The 19,300-nt window shown below is 48.3% G+C and overlaps 5 protein-coding genes across 5 annotated transcripts; 4 read left to right on the forward strand and 1 right to left on the reverse strand.

Moving 5' to 3' along the window:
• The first annotated feature begins 158 nt into the window (after positions 1-158).
• On the forward strand, positions 159-3,059 carry BDCG_07650 (nuclear polyadenylated RNA-binding protein Nab2). The gene is made up of 2 exons (XM_045423435.1): positions 159-926; positions 998-3,059. The coding sequence occupies exons 1-2, from the start codon at positions 496-498 to the stop codon at positions 2,220-2,222; spliced, it is 1,656 nt and encodes a 551-aa protein (XP_045278834.1). The 5' UTR covers positions 159-495; the 3' UTR covers positions 2,223-3,059.
• A 262-nt stretch (positions 3,060-3,321) lies between these two features.
• BDCG_07651 (protoporphyrinogen oxidase) lies at positions 3,322-6,017 on the forward strand. The gene is made up of 3 exons (XM_045423436.1): positions 3,322-4,017; positions 4,100-4,777; positions 4,842-6,017. Exons 1-3 carry the CDS (start codon positions 3,646-3,648, stop codon positions 5,586-5,588), a joined length of 1,797 nt encoding a protein of 598 aa, XP_045278835.1. The 5' UTR covers positions 3,322-3,645; the 3' UTR covers positions 5,589-6,017.
• BDCG_07652 (RNA binding protein Pym) lies at positions 3,410-7,231 on the reverse strand. The gene has a single exon (XM_045423437.1). It carries the CDS (start codon positions 6,970-6,972, stop codon positions 6,307-6,309), a length of 666 nt encoding a protein of 221 aa, XP_045278836.1. The 5' UTR covers positions 6,973-7,231; the 3' UTR covers positions 3,410-6,306.
• A 1,300-nt stretch (positions 7,232-8,531) lies between these two features.
• Positions 8,532-15,879, forward strand: BDCG_07653 (E3 ubiquitin-protein ligase UBR1). Its single transcript, XM_045423438.1, has 2 exons — positions 8,532-15,124; positions 15,222-15,879. Exons 1-2 carry the CDS (start codon positions 8,862-8,864, stop codon positions 15,487-15,489), a joined length of 6,531 nt encoding a protein of 2,176 aa, XP_045278837.1. The 5' UTR covers positions 8,532-8,861; the 3' UTR covers positions 15,490-15,879.
• Positions 15,880-16,069: 190 nt separating this feature from the next.
• BDCG_07654 (uncharacterized protein) lies at positions 16,070-17,914 on the forward strand (the record flags this gene model as incomplete). Its single annotated transcript, XM_045423439.1, has 2 exons — positions 16,070-16,230; positions 16,333-17,914. 2 exons carry the CDS (start codon positions 16,070-16,072, stop codon positions 17,912-17,914), a joined length of 1,743 nt encoding a protein of 580 aa, XP_045278838.1.
• Between the last annotated feature and the right edge of the window lie 1,386 nt (positions 17,915-19,300).

The following is a 19,300-nucleotide window of genomic DNA, read 5'->3' on the forward strand; positions in this document are numbered from 1 at the left end:
TTAGGGGTTAGAATAACCTTGAAAGGGCCTGGGAGGAACCCTGGAGCTTGAATTGACAAAGACGGAATCCGAACTAGCGTGATTAATTTTAAATGGGATCAATCGTGGTCGTGCCTGACTCAACTCTGACTCAGCATCCTGGATGACGTTTGTGGCTTCTTTGTGCTGCCGTAACATGTCCCAATCGGGCAAGTCTCGACTTCACTGCGAACTTTCACCGTAAGCTTTTATTCAACGACGCCATGTTGAGCAGTAATAAGTTCACCATCCTCAATATTCATCGTTTGCTGCGGACCCTCCTACTCCGGACGCTCTCGATGCTGCAAACCTCTCTGCGCCTATTACATACCAAATAGAGATATTGCCCCCCGTCATTTACTTTACCCCCGTGCTTCTCCACCATTCTTCTATTTCACAAGGCCTCTATCCCGTCCACCCTTGCCACATCTCTTAGCTACCGGGTACTATCTCCACACGAACGCGCGCTCCGCGACCATGTCGGTTTCCATCAAGCTCGGAACTCCCCTTGCAGAGGCCCTTAACGAGGCCGTGCAACCGAAGCTAGTGGAGGTGGGTTGGAGCACCGGCGGGGGCGACGACTCCGCGCTCGCAGAATACGTCATCCTGATGCTTGTAAACGGGAAAACTCAGGATCAAATTGCTGCAGAGCTTGCAAACGACCTCCTAAGCCTAGGCCCGGAAGATACGGAAGCGGTTGATTTTGCGAAATGGCTATTTGAACAGGTCCATGAACTAAACAACAAGATAAATGGGGCCCCGGAGAAGACAGCGCAACAGGCCCAGTCGCAAGCTATTCCTTCCATTTCAGAGCAGCAGGACAGCTCATCCTTACCAACCGGAATGGGAGATATGGGAGATTCTGAAATGGGCGGAGATGTCACCAACGCGGTGCAGGATGGTAATATGTACGATGCCGCTTCCTACCTCTCCTTTTGTTAATTTTCATCTGTAGCTAATTAATTTTGAACTTGGACAGTCCCACTGGTCCCAAAGCTGCCCGAAACCTCCGACACCAGCAGCAAGGCGGACGAGGCCGGATGATGGGGCAAATAAATAAAGCTATGGACCGACCGAATGAGTCAGTTCTGCACAGGGTACGCAATCACCAAGGTTCAGAAAGAATCAACAGTCACGCGAGAGATCTCCCGAAAGGCCCAAGAGGGTTTCAGTGGAGAAACGGACGTATGCTTCCGGGAAGGACTAGCGCCCCGATGGGAATGGGAATGGGAATGGGCATGGGCATGGGCATGGGAATGGGAATGGGCGGCGCTCAGATGCCAAACACGGCACCAGGAATGGTGTCGTTGAGTCCTCAACAACAGATGCAGATGATGGCTATGCTAGAAGAACAAGCTCGAATGATGGCTCAGATTATGCCCGGGATGGTTCCACCGGCGATTAACCCCGCATTTCAGAGCGGCCCGCCTCCGGGCCAACAAGGACGCTCCCTGTTTGAACGAGCGGAGATCAACCCGAACCCGAACCAGCCCTTCGGTCGACCGGAGCACGCGAACGGCCATTCTTCAAAATTCCACCGACCAGCTGCAAACGTCGACGTTGAAATGGACACATCACAAGGTGCTCCAGGTTCTTCCATGGACGTTGATACTGCACACGAAACCCAAGCCACAGAACCAGGCCCCAACACTGTTTGCCGATTTAACCTGAAATGCACACGGAAAGACTGCCCTTACGCGCATCAATCCCCCGCCGCCCCTGAAGGCATGGTCGTCGACGTGAATGACGAATGTCCGTTCGGAGCAGCATGCAAAAATCGGAAATGCGCCGCCCGACACCCTTCCCCCGCCCAAAAGATCGAACACCAATCCGAAGAACTCTGCCGATTCTTCCCACACTGCACGAACCCAAACTGCACATTCAAGCATCCGAGCATGCCTATGTGCCGAAATGGCGCGGACTGCACGACACCAAATTGCAAATACACACATCTGCAAATCTCCTGCAAATTCAACCCGTGTCTTAACCGGATATGCCCGTATAAGCATGCGGAGGGCCAGCGGGGCGTGTTTGCGGATAAAGTATGGAGAGCAGGTGATGATGCGAAGAAGGAGCACGTTAGTGAACGAAGATTCGTGACCGATGAGGATGGGGAGGAGGAGCTTATTAAGCCTGGGACTGCTGCGGCCGCCGATACATCCATCGATGCAGACGAAGCGAAGGGCCACGAGATTTTGACTTGATACACCTCCTTTATAATTTTCCGGTTCAATTTCGTTTTCATTTTATATATATCGCGGGTTTTTTAATTTCCTAACCGCCACCCCACACCCGTGCGGCCGCTGTTTACCACCTGTTTATAAAGACCACCATATTTTGAGAATCTCGTTTTCCTTCTTGATTTCTTTCTTCCCGGGGTTTCCTTCTTCCTTCCTTCCTTCCTCCCTAACCATGTATTCAACCTTGCCTCGCTTCCAAGTTTTAACTGGGGTTGTACCCCCTGGCATGATCGGCGTTTGGATAAGGGGTGCTGCAGTCGAGGGTTTTTTTTTTTTTTTTTTCCCAAAAAGGGGGATTTCAAATGGTAATATGGGGAATATGGGCGTTCAAACATATTGGAGAATGATGAGAAGTTTTTAGATCATGTATGATTATTTTATTTTATTTTTATTGATTTTCTTCATTCAGAAACGGGGTTTTCTCTTTCATGAGGAATGAAGTTTCCTTTTCCTTTTCCTTTCCCCATTATTTTTATATATAACTACGGAGTATAGAAGGGATGTTTCATTATCCTCTTACCTAACCCCTATTTTATGCCATCTCGTCCGATGAAGAGGAAAGAAACAGATGGCCAATAAATTTAGTATCAGATGAACCGTATTTGTTCAACTACTACTCCGTACGCGGAACATCGTCTTGAAGCTTATTAACTCTTATTTTGTATGTCAGATTTGATTTTGTACGAGGCGTTGATAACCTTGCAGGCTATGTAGTAGCAAAATATATCCTGGAGAGTGAATAACAATGGACGTTCAAACGGATTTCTTTTCTTTTTTCTTCCCCACAGTACATCACTGTGCACATTATTATTATATTCTCTGATTTTTTACAGCAACCCAGAAAGTTCTGTGCTTTGAGTTTGTTTCGCTATTCGACCCCTTTTGAGGCCCTGACAAGTTCCTACGTTACCAACTTGGCTCAGTAATTTTTTGCTCTCCTCCTACCCCCACGGCCCGCCCATAGGACATCGAGACGGTTTCTTATCTGATTGAGTTCTATGTATGTATGTAACATCTTCTACATAGTGCTCCATAAAATCCTGTCACCATTTCCCCTGCAATCCGAGCCTGTCTGGCTTCATCCACATTACCCTCATTTATTTGGCCGGGGTTGGCGATGGTTTTCGAGATGATTTGGTAAACATTTAGCATCTGGAATTACGATTTTCGGATTGTTTGAAAGGAAGTATAAAAAAAATACCATGAACAGTAGAGTTTTTGGAACTCCGATAGAAATAATGTGCAAAACATGGGGAGAGATTGAGGCCCAGAAACCTAAATTTTAGCTCATTTCCAAGACCAGCAATCGCCGCAAACAAAACTGCCCGAGCCAGCAACCCTCAAGGACTGAGGCCACAGTACATAAATACCATAATTTCTCATTGCCATGCGTCCACGATGTTTACATTGCCGCACCATAGACGAGCTATGGGCGCATGCTCGCCCCGGAATACGGCCATTGCCTCGGCCTAGACGATTAATCACATCCCGCACAGCTCCAGTTCGACGCTTCACCTCCGATCCGAGCATACATCAGAAAAACGTTGCTGTAATAGGGGCCGGTGTTACTGGCCTGTCAACTGCATTCCGTCTCTCTCAAGATCAAGATGCACGGGTTACACTTTATGAGAAGGCTCCGAAGCTTGGTGGTTGGTTGCAATCGGAAATAATCGATGTTGATGGTGGGGAAGTGCTCTTTGAATACGGACCTAGAACACTCCGCGCGGGATTGGAAGGCAGCATGTCGACGTTGGAGCTGGTAAGATAGCGCACAAATCCCCATTCTGAGTTTACCAAAGATATTCTCGAAACTAATGTGTATGTCATTGTGAGCGTTTTAGTTATTCGATCTAGGCCTCAAAGACGATATTATCTCAACCAAGACAGATTCCCCCGCTGCCCGCAACCGATACATTTACTACCCAGACCACCTCGTGCGTTTACCGGGTCCGTATCCCGGCGCTGGCGTACTGGGAAACGTTATTATGAATGTTATGCAACTAATTTCAGAGCCCGTGCTCAGGAGACTTGCGATGGAAGTGATTTTGGAGCCTAGACGGCCCGTCCGCGACCCAGCAATATCTGACGAGTCCATCGGCGATTTTATCAAGCGCCGTTTTGGGCCGAACGCGGCAGATGTTGTTGGGTCTGCGTTTTTCCATGGCATCTATGCTGGCGATCTATACAGACTCAGCGCGCGGTCGATTTTGCGCGTCGCCTGGGATGAGTTCGAGCTCTCTGAACGAGGGTTTGCGACGGAGTTGATGGATCAGGCTAACCAACTAAAACTTTCTATGCCATATGATATTGCCATGGCTCGTCGGTTGGTTGAGAAGGAGAAATATAATGAGATTCGTCGGTTTGCAAAGGGTAATAATGTTTTTACCTTGCGGCGGGGTATGGGGCAGCTCTCCACAGCATTAGAGTCGTCGTTAAGGGGTGCATCGAATGTGGAAATTAAGACGGGTGCCGAGATTAAGTCTATCTCTAGGAGGGGGGAGGATTCAGCATCTATGACTGTACGTCAGATACCACACCCGATTCCTCTCCATTTCTTGCTAACCGCATGTCACTATTCTATAGGTTGGCCTTGATGATGGTACCGCTTCCGACTACGACTATGTAATATCCACGACAACTTCCGCAGCCCTCTCCCAGCAACTCCTTGCCTCAGGAACGAACCAACCTCCAACATCCGTAACCGACCTTCTCGATGAAAATGACTACGCTGTTACCGTCATGGTCGTCAACCTCTACTACAAAAACCCAAATCTAATCCCCACCCGCGGCTTTGGCTACTTAATCCCACGCTCTGTCCCCTTTGATCTAAACCCCGAACGCGCACTCGGCGTTATCTTCGCCTCAGATAGTAGCGCCGGGCAGGACACTGCCGACCCTCCCGGTACAAAGCTTACCGTCATGCTTGGCGGTCATTGGTGGGATGACTGGCTCCTCTCAGACCTGCCGAATGAAGAGAGCGCCATCGCCATGGCCAAATCGGTGCTGGCGAGGCATCTGGGCATCGCTGACGAACCTGTTGTTGCCAAAGCGCGGTTGCAGAGGGATGCGATTCCCCAGCCGACGATTGGACAAGTGATGCGGATGGAACAGCTGCATGACGCTTTGGAGCGCCGGTTTGAGGGGAGATTGAAGGTTGCTGGGGCGTGGTATACGGGTGTTGGGGTTAATGACGCAATACGGGCTGGGAGAATTGTGGCCGCGGCGACGCTAGAGGGGCGGGACGGGACTACGGGATTGGAGAGATATACATCAGAGAATTTTAAAGGGAGGTTTCCTGCTTTGAAAGTGCAGGAGGAGGAGGAGGAGTGAGTGTATGATTATTTGAGAGGGGTTTCTTCTTGTGTGATGTATATTAAAGGTGGAAATACATATGGTTTTGGTCTTCTTCTCCATTGCGGCTTCGAGCTGAACTTATTGTCAGATAGAAATAGAGATTAAAATTCATATACCCCTTTTTAGGCGCGAAAAGTCCGATTCATTGACTATATGCCACCGAGATATCAGGGTACGCTCTTGTTCGTACCTGTATTGTTTGCCATCTCCTATCCGTCGATATTTCCCCTGGGTTTGTTTCTTGGTGTTGCAACTATTCATTCAATTGCATGTGCATAGCCCTTTCAAGCCCAGGACTTCACTCATATTATTCACCATCAAAATGTATCCCTCCCCAATCTCCACATCTGAGTTGAACTTGTCTCTCCAACATGCAATCAGAGGCCCTTCACAAATCGGCATGGCTAATGGTAAGAATGGTAAGAATGGTGTCATGCCGGTAATGGTATCGATGGCCTGTCGACAGGGTGCGTAGCTGAGTCCACACAACGATGGCATGAGGGTTCTGTCACACCGTTCGGGTGCTCAACTTCGTATGATAGTATCATAGGATCTTTATCGTTAACTCCCCCTCTTTCCTCCTTCGAAGGCGTCCCGAAAAACATCCGTCGCATACCACCTTCAAAAACGAAAATTTTAGAAAGAAATCACACAAGAGTACCGTAGCCTTCGCAGACAGGATATTCCCGGCCATTCAGGGATTTAGATCCCCACTCGTCTTCTTCTTTTCCCCCTCTGTATCAAACCCCAACGCATCCAATTGCCTCACCAACTCCTGAATCTTAATAACTTTCTCAAACTGCTCCGGAAGCAGATTCTCGCCATTATCCTTCTTCTCCCTTAGCTCCCTTGCCTGCCTCAGTTTTTTGCGTAGGTTGCGCGCTTTCCTCTCCTTCTCAGCCTCAGCGTTCAGAACGGTGTCGGTGCCAGAGCTAGGTTTTTCTTCTTCCCTCCTTTCTCTCCAATTATCGTTCCCCATTGCCTTGTTTGTGGTCGCTCCTTCTGTCTTTCCAGAGTTTGTAGTCATATCATTCTCGCCCTCCGCAGCCTTCGCCCTTCGCTTTGCCTCCCGCTTCTTCGCATTCTTATTACTTGCAGCCGTAGCTGTAGTTGAATTGGTAGATTCCTCTTTTAAACCCTCTGCACCAGGAACACCGCCCTTGCCGCGATTCTTCCACACCTCAGCTGTACGGTTTTTGTACACCTGGATATCCTCGGGTGGTCGGTAGCCGGGGCGAATTTTGATTTCACGGCGCTGGGAGCCGTCAGGGCGTACGGAAGCGGGAATGTGGCGCTCGCCAGTTAAGGCATTGACTGTTATTCCTGAAGAGGAAACGGGTTCTGTTTCCGGCTTTGGCATGGTGTGCAAGACGAAGATGTATATATACGTGGTATCAGGTGGTGTTGTGGGCGTGGGCGTGGGCGTGGGCGTGGCCCTCCTCGCGAAGGGGTCGGAATGAGAGTTCAGACAGAGATACTTATATTAAATGGATATACGCGTCCAGCAATTATGAATCCAATGGAGTCAGAGTCAACAGCAGCTTCACCCTGCCAGCGCATGTGTTGTTACGTGGAGTGAAAGCACTGGTGGTATGTATATTCGACTCATTGGATGTTGCTTTTTCCTGGTTGGCAGAATCCAAGGCGGAACCTCGGCTGGGCCAATCACCGCCTGTTTATTTAATTCCCGACGCCGTTCCTCTTCTTTCCTACATTCTTCAACCTGCGAATAGATCGAGTCTACACATCCAACTTGTCGCATAACTATCCTCTGACGCAATTGTGGCCCGCATAGCAATTTCCTCGTCGAAACCTCATACCTCTCTCACCATGGCTGGAGTATGTGATACCCCAATTCCTTAGCCAAAGCTCTATTCCCACGTTTGTCCACTAGATGGATTGTGCTAACACAAACACCCTACATTTCCACAGATCTCCGGAATGATATACAAGCAAGCCCTCCCTGCATCCTAACTCTCTACACTTGCAGACTATACCGTCTTCTAGCTGGATGAAGCGCTAATCTTCAACCCTTATTTAGCTCCCTCTTCCGACGGAATACCACGTTCCTGACGTCGATGTTTGTCGGAGCCTTCGTGTTTGAAATGTACGTTGATGGCTATGTTTATATGAAGAAAACTTGAGCTTTTGCGCATATTGGGTGGGATTGAAGCTGACAATTTCTGTCCTTGGTTATTAAAATAATAGAGCATTCGACACCATCAGTGACCGGATATTTGATTCCATAAATAAGGGTGTATGTACACAACTACTCGGCTTCCCCAGTTTGACCGATTCTAGGACTTTGATTGGCTGATTTTGGCACCTGTGTACAGAGACAATGGAAGGATATCCGACACCAGTACATTCAGGCGGCTGAGGAAGAGGAATAGACGAGGGAAAACTGGAAGATATTGATTTTAGAGGTGTGCTCTGTTCTCCTCTGGAAAGAAGCTTGACTTGGAAGTGAGAAGGAATTGTACTGTACATGTACAAATTAGACCCTGTGGCATTATACAAAAATTCATATATGTTTTTGACAAGATACGGGTCCGCCATGTGTGGCCATCTGAGCTGCCCTTCAATCGTACTTGAATAAAATTGTAGTAGCTGAGAATTAGAGCCTGCGAGCTCTATATTGATCGCTCTTCCCTTGTATGGAGGAACTATGCGAGTGGCGTTATCGGGACCCTCCGTGGCTAACAGCTAAACAAAACTCAGAACATGAACGTACCTCTGGGCGAGATCCGTAGCCAACTCAGCGAATTATTTTTGAATTTAGTGCATTTGGCGCATATTTAGAGCAAGTAAATAATGTAGGTGGTGTTATGCTGCGGTGTGGCTGCTTACTGTTCTGATAGACTTAAATAAATATTGATACCAAAACATCATATGGTGGGGAAGCAAACAAAGTAAATACTTGACTTGATATCCAATCCAACATCAACCATCAACAAACGCTTTCACCAACTCCCATCGCTTTCATAGTTCTCTTCACTGCCTATTACTGTTTTCCTTTTGCAGTTAATATCCTCAACTCTTAGTTATTCATTTGCAAACTTTTTCTCACTTTCTTCATCTTACGCCCAAACTCTCCGAGTCCCCTCTTTCGCCTCCCCACCACCAACCACTCAACCCAACCGGACATACGAAATCCACAACCTCGCGGCACCATAATTTTAAGTCACGGGACAATACGATATAAATGACCTTAACGAAGGTGAGATAAAAACAACATACAGCAGTACCATGTTGTCGAATCTTGAACGGAGACTCGGCCGGGCTCTGCTGGAGCATCCCTCCCGACATGGTTACCGCTACACTAAGGAAGCCAGCCAAGACCTCCTCGAGCTCCTCTTCCACTCCCTAACTGGCTACAATGAAGAATATCTCCGCCTGCTCTTCCCCGACGGCTTTGCAGACGGTAAATGGAAGTTGTCTGAAGTTCAGGGTGCCGTTGAAGGGGCTGAATATACCGAAGCTGCACGTGGGAAACGGTGCGGGCACATTTTCAAAAACGGCGAAGCTTCATACCATTGCATGACTTGCTCTATAGACGATACATGCGCGCTGTGTACGCGCTGCTTCGATTCTTCAGATCATACGGGCCACAAGTATTCTATTTCGTTATCTAGTGGGTATAATGGGTGCTGTGACTGTGGCGACGAGGAGGCGTTTAAGGTCCCTGTTCTATGTGCTATACATACGGAGATGCCGCAGGACGTTGAGGGGGCAGGGAAGTCGTCGGCATCGTCGTCTGCTGCGCAGACGCCTGCTGAATTGGTGGAAAGTGTTACTACAACGATCAGCAGGGTTTATGACTATTTCTGCGATGTTATCTCGTGTTCTCCAGAGCAACTGAGGCTTCCAAAGACTGAAAATGGCATCAGGGAGGACGAGGCGGCATCGAGGCTATCGGCAGAATGGTATGGTGGGAGTGATCCTGTCGAAGAGGAGCCTGAGTTTGCACTTGTCCTCTGGAATGACGAGAAACATACTGTTACCGAGGTTGCGAATCAACTGTCGCGTGCCTGTCGAGAGGGGTCTAAATTCGGGATAGAGAAGGCCAACGAGACTCATGAGATTGGGAGGAGTGTGGTGAGATACTCGAAGGATTTGGAAAGCCTACTTTCGGTGTCGAAGATCATCGAGCAGATTAGGGTTACTGTCACGTTAAGATCTGCGAGAGATACGTACCGAGAGCAGATGTGTGGGACTATTATTGAGTGGCTTTCTGATATTGCGTCCTGTTCCATTGGAGAGGACAATCACCTGCTCAGGCAGACTGTGTGCGATCAGATGATTCAACCTTGGAGACTTGGAAGCAGTGCATCAAATGCCGACATTGGGAAGCACGGTATCTATGATAACGAGGAGGAGGATAGGTCGAGGAATTACTCTGTACGAGTTGCCATCGTTCCCGGGGGGGCCCTTGTGCAGCTTCCCATGACTGCTGATGATCTGAATCTCGGTGATCAGGACGCAGGGGAAGAAGACCAAGAAATGGATGGAGAGCAGGATGACGATAATGGAATTGAGGGTGATGGGGATGAGGAGATGGATGAAGCCGAGCACGTTCGGCGTAACCTGGGACAAGTTGTAGAAGCCATAGAAGCAAGGGCAAACACTATTAATGCCGACGCTGAAATGGCGGACGACGACCTGGAAGCCGAGGAGGCTACTTTCGCTGGATATCCACCACCTCCACCCCCACCCCCACCACAACAGCCTCCTCAGCAAGCAGTTGACCAAGGCATTGATACCCCCATTGCACCTACCGGCCCTGGCAGTGAGGGTTCTACGGGTTCCGTTTCTGGTGGAAAAATCAATATTCCTCAAACTCCCGGCGTGAGATGCGAACCTTCTGAGGGAGCACCTTCTTACTGGGAGATTAAGCCTCGGCGATTTTACCATAATGAAAATCTAACCCCCTATGAAGATTTGCGGAAGAGGACAAGACTTGATTGGATTATCCTCTTCGACTTGAGGCTATGGAAGAAAACCAGGACGGACGTTCGGGAACTATGCCTAGGTACCGTCGTCAACATACCGCAGTTCAAACGCATCCTCGGTCTGCGGTTCTCTGCTTTATATACCGCTCTCGCCCAGTTGTATCTGATCGCGGATCGGGAACCAGACCATTCTATCATTAACCTTTCTCTACAACTATTGACAACCCCTTCTATAACCGAAGAAATTGTCGAACGGGGGAACTTCTTGACGAATATTATGGCTATTCTTTATACCTTCCTTACCACTCGCCAGGTCGGGGAACCCCAAGATGTTAACCCTAACGCGACTCTCTCAATAGACACTGGCTCGGTAACTAACAGACGACTATACCATTTCTTCCTTGACCTGCGCTATCTCCTTCTATCTGATCATGTCAAGAGTCGGATCCGTAATGAGCGTCAGTATCTAAATCAGTTCCTGGACCTCGTTAAACTCCCGCAGGGCATTTGCCCGAATGTTCGCGCAGTCGAAGCCCACGTTGAATATGAGACTGAAGGCTGGATTGGGGCATCTATTCTGATGCGCGAAATTAATCGCTTGTGCCGTCTGTTCTGTGAAGCCTTCCGTAAAAACGAATCGGAAGAAGACGCTGCTCACATCTATGATGCAATAGCTACTGCCGCTTATTCAACGATGGTTAACTCACTAGGGGTGGAGCAACATCGCTTTAACCAAGCTGAGATTAAAGACTACGTCCGCTTCAAGTCTGTTTCATACGTCGAATTCGAAAAAGACGCTTTCCAGAAGGTTTCGCACCATCGAATCGTCGAATTTGCGGTGGAGCGCGGTGCGATCAGTTTCCATCATGCACTCCATTATACACTCTCCTGGCTGTTGGAATGTGGACGGGATATGTCACAAGATAAAATGAGAGATGTGCTACTCCGCACCGCGGGGATGGTTAAATCTCAGCAACTAGTCGATACGCCCATCCCAAATCTTAGTCTGGATGATATTTTACTCACCATGTTTGATTACCCCTTGCGGGTGTGTGCGTGGCTCGCACAGATGAAAGCTGGGATGTGGGTGAGAAATGGGCTCAGTCTTCGACATCAAATGGGTCAGTATCGCGCAGTTACCACCCGTGAAATGGCATTTTATCGGGATCTCTTTTTGCTGCAGACTGCTTTTGTCGTTTGTGATCCTAGTAGGTTTCTTGCGAGCATGATTGACCGTTTCGGTGTTGGGGACTGGATGCGAGGCGGCTATGCGACTAGACCTGGCTATGACGATGCCAAACATGTGGATATTCTGGAAGAGATGATTCATTTAATGATCGTCTTGGTCACCGATCGAACGTCGCTGACAGGCGTGGACGATGGCGACAATGCTCGGAATAGTACTATGGCTAGAGATATTGCGCATGCACTATGTTTCAAGCCGCTGTCGTATACTGACTTGACCATTCGCATGAGTGATAAGTCTGGAGAATCGGGCAATTTACAGGAGGTGTTGGCTGAGGTCGCTACGTTCCGTCCCCCTGAAGGCATGAATGATACAGGCACTTTTGAATTGAAGCCTGATTATCTCGATCTCGTGGATCCATACTGCACATACTATACTAAGAACCAGAGAGAAGAGGCCGAGAACTCATATAAGCAGTGGATGGCGAAGAAGACAGGCAAAGATGCATCGTCAATTGTGTTCGAGCCGAAACTTCGCGTGATACGGTCGGGAGCCTATGTTGGGCTTTCTGACTTTACCCAAACTCCATTGTTTGCTCAAGTCATTCATCACTGCCTGGACTACTGTTTGACGGCCGATACTGTAACCAAATCAATCACTGTCACGAGGATCGAGACACTTTTGCATCTGGTCCTTCACCTGATTCTCTTAGCTACCCTCGAAGATCACGTCCTTGAAGATGACGCGCATGACAATGCTGCGGGACAACCTGACTCGACGGAGTCTTTCATCTACCACGCTCTGTTCAGGACCAAGTTTACTAAAACCGCGGAGATAGGCATTATCGGCTTGCTTCAAAATATATCAACGGTGCCTGAATTTTCCTCCTGTGGACCAAAGATTCGTCACATTTTGAAGAAATTTTGGCAGAAGCGCCCAAAGTCTTATGCTGCTGCCACAATTGCTCTTAAATTTCCATTCGATAATATCGAGACTCCATCGCCGGCTGTCAGGACGGAGAGCGAGCTCGAGCTTAAAAAGAAACAAGCACTCGATCGACAGGCGAAAGTGATGGCTCAGTTCCAGCAGCAGCAGCAAAACTTTTTGCAGGCACAGGGTTCTATTGACTGGGGCGAGGATGATGATATGAGCGAGACTGGAGAGCCGAGCATTCTCAGTCCCACCGAAAAGAAGCTGTGGAAGTACCCAGATGGTCGATGTATTCTGTGCCAGGAAGATACTAACGATTTGCGCATTTACGGAACCTTCGCTTTCATGGCAAATAGCAGACTTTTCCGACAAACTGACATGGAAGACTCGAGTTATGTTGGAGAAGTATTGAAAGTCCCTTCGAGTCTCGACCGTTCTGCCGAGAATATTCGTCCCTTTGGTGTTGCTAGAGAGAATCGAAAAATGATACGGAGCCTTGATTCGACAGGGGGTGAAGTAATTACAGAAAAGCAGGGTTTGGGTAAAGGCTTCAAGCCGAAGCACACAATAGAAGGCCCCGTTACGACGGGTTGCGGACATATTATGCACTACCACTGCTTCGAGGATTATTATGCCGCCGCGCAAAGGAGGCATCAACATCAGGTTGCTCGCAATCAACCTGAAAGGTTACGTCTCAATGAATTTGTGTGTCCACTGTGCAAGGCTCTAGGAAATGCCTTCCTACCAATCATTTGGAAGGGCAAGGAGGAGTCCTACCCTGGAGCGTTAAGCACGATAGACTCTTTCGATGAATTCTTGAACGAAACCCTGGTGTACTCTGTGACTAGATTCCGAAATCATGCTCTGATCATGGAGAGTGATAAGCTTTATTCTTCGGGATATCAGGAATTGTTCGTCGATTACGTATCTAAGAATTTTATAACCCCCTTGTCCCACAAGGTGAATCAATTGGCAACACCCACCCTTCCGGAACTGCTATCTTTCCCACAACCGACCAGGCTGCAAATGCCAGGCCTATACCCTCCAGCAGATGAAATCACCTCCATGGAACCTCCCCCTACGCAACCAACTACTATTTCCACCACGACAGCCAGCGACTCCATGGTCGCGGAGCTTGTTACTATCTACAAAAGGCTGAGAGATACCATCCGCACCAACGGAATCCAGTCACAATTCGGGTATCAGGGGAATGTATCGGACGACCTTATCCATACTGACGTCCTGCTCAGAAGCCTTGGGCTTTCCATTACAGCGGCGGAAATTGCGCAACGGGGTGTTGGATCTGAAGGTGGCACCACGTTATTAGCTCAAATTCCGCAGATGACCTTAACTCACCTTCGTGTTCTATCGGAAACTGCTTTTTCGTACTGCTCAATCGGAGGACTAAACACTACGACGACAAATAAAACCGTCTATGAATTTAGGGATATGCATCGACGGAGACTCTGTCAGCTATTCGTCGGGCACCCGGAACTGTCAGGTTTATCTGACCTAGCTTATGAAAACAAGTCCATCGAACCGTTACTTCGGCAGGATAGTTTCGTGTTCCTTTCTGAATGCTCGCTGTGCATAGTTCCTGTGCTGAATCTTGACATTCTCCACGTCGTTCGTCTGTGCTATATCGCGGAAATCGTAAAGACCTTCCTAGGATATATTTTGCAACCAAAGGGCTTCCTTGAAGTGTTGGAAAATCATGGTTCGGAATCATCTACAGACGATGATCCCATGGGCCCACATGAATCCTTGACGCGTGCTATGTTTGATTGGCTTGTGAAGACGTACCGGGCGTCATCAGTCGATAGCACATTGCCTGAGGAAGGAAGCTCCTATCTTCTTAAGCACGCTGAGGACGTCTCGATCGAAACGTTGAAGAGCCTCCGGCGACTAATTGACATATATGCTCTCCCTTTCCTCCGAAAAGCCGTGATTTTACTCCATGTTCAGTTTGGGGTCGAATTCCCTAATACCGGTTCCGACTATAACGACTTGGCAGAGATTGACCGCCTTGCGACGCTACTCAATCTTCCATCCATCGATAGCATTTTCGATTCGCTGGTCAAGAACGACGGAGAAGATAACGAGAATTGCATGGCGCAGCTAGTTTCTGGGTGGATTTCGCATTTCATTTCCTGGTTGCCTGAAACGGACGATGATGAACAGGAGGAGCAGCAGGAGCAACAAGATCAGCAACAACTGGCTACCTTGTCACTTCCGCACCCTGCGATTTTCGAGCTAGTGGGCCTTCCCAAGTATTTTGACACCCTTTTAGACGAGGCTACGAGGCGCCGTTGCAAAACTACTGGCAAAGAACTCACGGATCCAAGCATTTGTCTCTTCTGTGGTGACATCTTCTGCTCACAGGCCGTTTGCTGTCGACCTCTGGGTGATCGGAAACTGGGTGGCTGTAATCGTCATGTTGCTAAGTATGTACAATTTTTCCCACGTTTCCCGCATGCTCAGCTAATTTCAAGCTTGAATTCGTGCCCAAGTTACTAACGATTGCTTTTGTAATTATAATAGATGCGGTGGGAACATCGGCCTCTTCATCAATATCCGCAAATGCATGGTCTTGTTCCTCCATAACAAGAGTGGTTCCTGGCATCATGCCCCTTACCTGGATATTCATGGCGAAGTTGACCCAGGTTTCAGACATCATAGACGCCTGATATTGAATCAGAAGCGGTATGATCGGCTTCTCCGCGACGTGTGGCTGGCGCATGGAGTACCTGCCGTGATTAGTAGAAGGCTAGAGGCAGAGATTAATAACGGGGGATGGGAGACTATCTAAGTTTTGCATGTTGCTATGTTTGGGATTGGAAATTTGGAATTGAAACGCTTGGGCATGCTGGGCATAATATGTTTTGTGATTGAGTCATGAATTTCTCACCCTCTTTTGGTTGAACAGTGCAAACCGTTGGATTCATTTTTGGTTTGCGTTTTCATTTCCCCCGTTTATTTTTCGGACGTGCTCTTCGTTTTTATTGTATTAACTAAGAAAGCTTTTAAGTGAATATCCTTCTTTGTGTGCTCTACCTGTCACTCTTCTTCCGGTACACTTATTTATCCATTCGATAGTGCTTAATCCCCCGTGTATCTATCACGATATGTAAGGCAAGGACGAGATTGTTGATTACGTAATCCAAATCGCCTCGCGTCAAGCTCGGCCGAAGCTCCTCAAACCATCTTCATCTACAAAACAGCAAGGCCATACATAACCCGCTTACGTTTACTGACACTCAACTGGTTTCTTTTTATTTTTATTTTTCCCTTTTTACATGAAACGTAAATGATGTGGTTCTTTTGAAAACTTTTTAAATAAAGAGATACAAGATCACTAAATCATAGCGGGCTGTGCGGGCTGTGTGACCATGAACAACGAGCAATTTCGTCGCCTGCTCTTCGAAAATCAACAGAAAAAGGGCCATGACGCTTCACCTACCAACCGGACATCCCCTGTTGGCGGGGATTCAACTCGCTCAAAGCCAGCAGCTTTGGGATCTAAGATGAGATCGAGCATTCCCATGACACCGTACGCATGCCCCCCCATACCCACAGTTCAAGCTCTGCTGCCCAGGTTGCTTGCGTTGAACATCTAGGACTAACATTTTTACTGTCGTCTTTACCCATGCAGTCGATCAGTTACCGGCGTAGATTTTGCACGCCAATTAGCCGAACATCGCCGTGAATCGCAACCATCCCTCGCAAAGAAATTCAGATCGTCCGCTGCTCCTAAAGGTGCAAAGTTGGCCGAGGGATACCAGGATAGGACACTTCTACGACGGGCAGGCCAGGATGAAGCAGAGAATGCTAAGGAAGGTGGTAAGGGCGTTCGTGGAGATGATGATCTAGAGACCAGGATTCGAGCGTTGGAAGATATGGTTAAACTTGGCCAAGTCGATCAGCCTACGTTTGAGAAACTTAGGGAGAAGATTGGGGTTGGAGGCGATGTGAAAAGTACGCATTTGATCAAGGGGTTGGATTGGAAATTGTTAAGGAGAGTTAAGGCCGGAGAGGATATAAACGCACCCCCTCCTAGCGGGCCTGAGGGAGACGTGTCGGGGCAACCGCAACAGGAGACCTTTCAGGATATTGATGAGGAGTTTGACATGGTCCTTGCAGAGAAGGAGAAGGAAGTGAAGGAGCCGGCGCAGAAGGTTGAGAAGGTTAAGAAGGGGACTATGTCTTCTTCAACCCCAGATACTGGCAGGAGAATGACACGAGATGAGATTTTGAAGGAGTTGAAAGCTTCTCGGGCCGCTGGTGGCGTGCAATGTACCCCCTCTGAGCCTCCCGCTCCTCCGCTGGGTGAAAAATTTAAGAAAATAGGAACAAGGCCTGAGAAAAGACGATGGATTGAAAAGGATGAACACGGCAGACAACGAGAGGTCCTGCTCACTACTGATGCTGAGGGGAAGACAAAGAGAAAAGTTCGATGGCTTGATAAATTGGGTGATCATGCGCAGAAATCTTGGGACGGTGGGCTTTTACCAGTTGACAAAGACGCGAAACCACTGGGTATGGATGTCCCTGCTGAAGTTCTGTCGCGGGCGAATGCAGCCGCCGCTGTGGAGGAAGAATACGACGATATTTTCCAGGGAGTCGGGAGGGACTATAACCCGCTTGCCGGTGGAGATGATGAGGATGACGAATCTTCGTCTTCTGACGAAGCAGACGATGGAGCGAAAGAGAAAGCTTCGCTGCCTCATCTGGATGTAGCCAAAGAGAGCTACGCACAGCAGGAACCAACCTCCCCTAAACCAGCAAAACCCCGGAATTACTTTGCTACGTCTTCCACCGTCCAAGAAGACCTAGAAACTGCGACCAAGCCTACGCCTATTTCTGCCGACCCAACAATACTTGCAGCACTAAAACGCGCAGCAGCCATTAGGCAGGCTGCTCCAGAGGCCCTTGGTGATGACGCTGATTTGGATCAAGAGGCTGCTCTAAAGCGCAAGAAATTTTTTGAAGAGGCCAAGAGACGAGAAAGAGAAGATGCAATGGACTTGGATCTTGGATTTGGTGGAAGTCGATTTGGGGATGAGGAGGATGAGGAGGGTGGGTGGGAAGCGGAGGGACGCGGCGCGGGGTCTAAAAGGAAGAGAGGCCCGAAGAAGAAGAAGGGCGACAAGGATAGCGTAAGTGATGTGATGAAAGTGCTCGAGGGGAGACGCCAAGGTGAAAAAAAGGGGCCATCATCCAAAAGTGGTGGTTGAAAGAATAGTGCTTTCGCGCACTCAATACTTTCGGATGTTGTGAAGCAATATCCATGGAGACATCCAAGGAAATTTTCCTAGATTCTTCAATGCAGCTTTTGATTTTACTTTTGGATACTGCGGTGACCTTTTTGATATCTTCAACAAATCCACAGCATTACTTAAGCGGGCAGCAGTTACATGTAGCATGTGCATGTTATTGACGCGAAAGACGCCTGGGTTATTGAAGATTCGGGGGACCTTTCTACAGAAGACTTTGTTCCGGCAACAGGCAACTGCTTTCAATACGAAGCATTTATGGTGCTTTTCATATTGTGCAGCACTGCGCAGGTAGCCCGAGGCTAAAATACGGATGGCTACTTCCAACGACCCCTGATTTTCACGCCCGTCAAATGATACTATATTCGGGTACTCTCCAGAGACAGTGTTGCAGAATCATCTACCAGTTGCCGAACAGGCACACGTGCAGCATACAAAGCCTTTGATTCATTCCCCCTCAACGCGGCAATGGTGCAGAAATCACTGTTACAGTGGGGATGCACTGACATATTAGCCCGGCGGTATTCTTCAGCTCACCAAAATGTCCTGCACTATAATCTCCACAATTTACGGATAATATACTTTCACAGGAGGCTCAATACATACCAATGAGATTAAGATCCCAAAGTGTTGGCTAATCAGGACAACTTGAACAGCACTATTTCATGCAGCTTCTTTGATTTTCCAAAGGTTGCTTTTCTTTGTTATGGAGCTACTGCCTGGTGCCCATATTGAAACAAATTTCTCGCGTCTAGGATTGATTCATGCGCTGTCAATCGCGGTTGCCGCTGATTTGTCCTGCAAAGATCGGCGCACATCATTCTTGGCGTCTTGGCTGCACGTGGGTAACAAGGGTCAATGAAATAAGGTTTTGGCGCTATGCCCGCTTTGGATTACGTGCACCGGTACCTGAGCAGCCATGTGTCGAGGCAGTCTTGAGCCTCACGACGAACGAGGCACTATTTACGAACCCATTTGCTGTCCACTCCAGAAGGGATGGATTTCCCCGAAATAACCTTGGATTACACATTTTTAGAACTATCAATTCCTACCACCCTTGCCATGTTCATTCGCTACCGGGTTTAAGGTGGACTGTGGTGTTGCGAATAAAGTACCCAGAAACAAACCATATCTTTGTCCAATGTGCGCCCGAGCTTTGGATAGATTAAGAGCGACAATAAAAAACGTGCGTCTCCTCCAAAACATCCGGAGACATCCTAACTAGGAACGCGAGGTCTAGCCCTTTTTATGACTTTGCCAGAAACTTGCATTTCCTTCGCGCCTGCAGGCTCCTCCTTTTCGTCCACTAGCATATTTCGCTACCATGTGCGAACAGCCCTAAAATGC

The sequence above is a fragment of the Blastomyces dermatitidis genome, assembly GCF_000003525.1.
Source record: "Blastomyces dermatitidis ER-3 genomic scaffold supercont1.9, whole genome shotgun sequence".
NCBI classification, from domain to species: domain Eukaryota; kingdom Fungi; phylum Ascomycota; class Eurotiomycetes; order Onygenales; family Ajellomycetaceae; genus Blastomyces; species Blastomyces dermatitidis.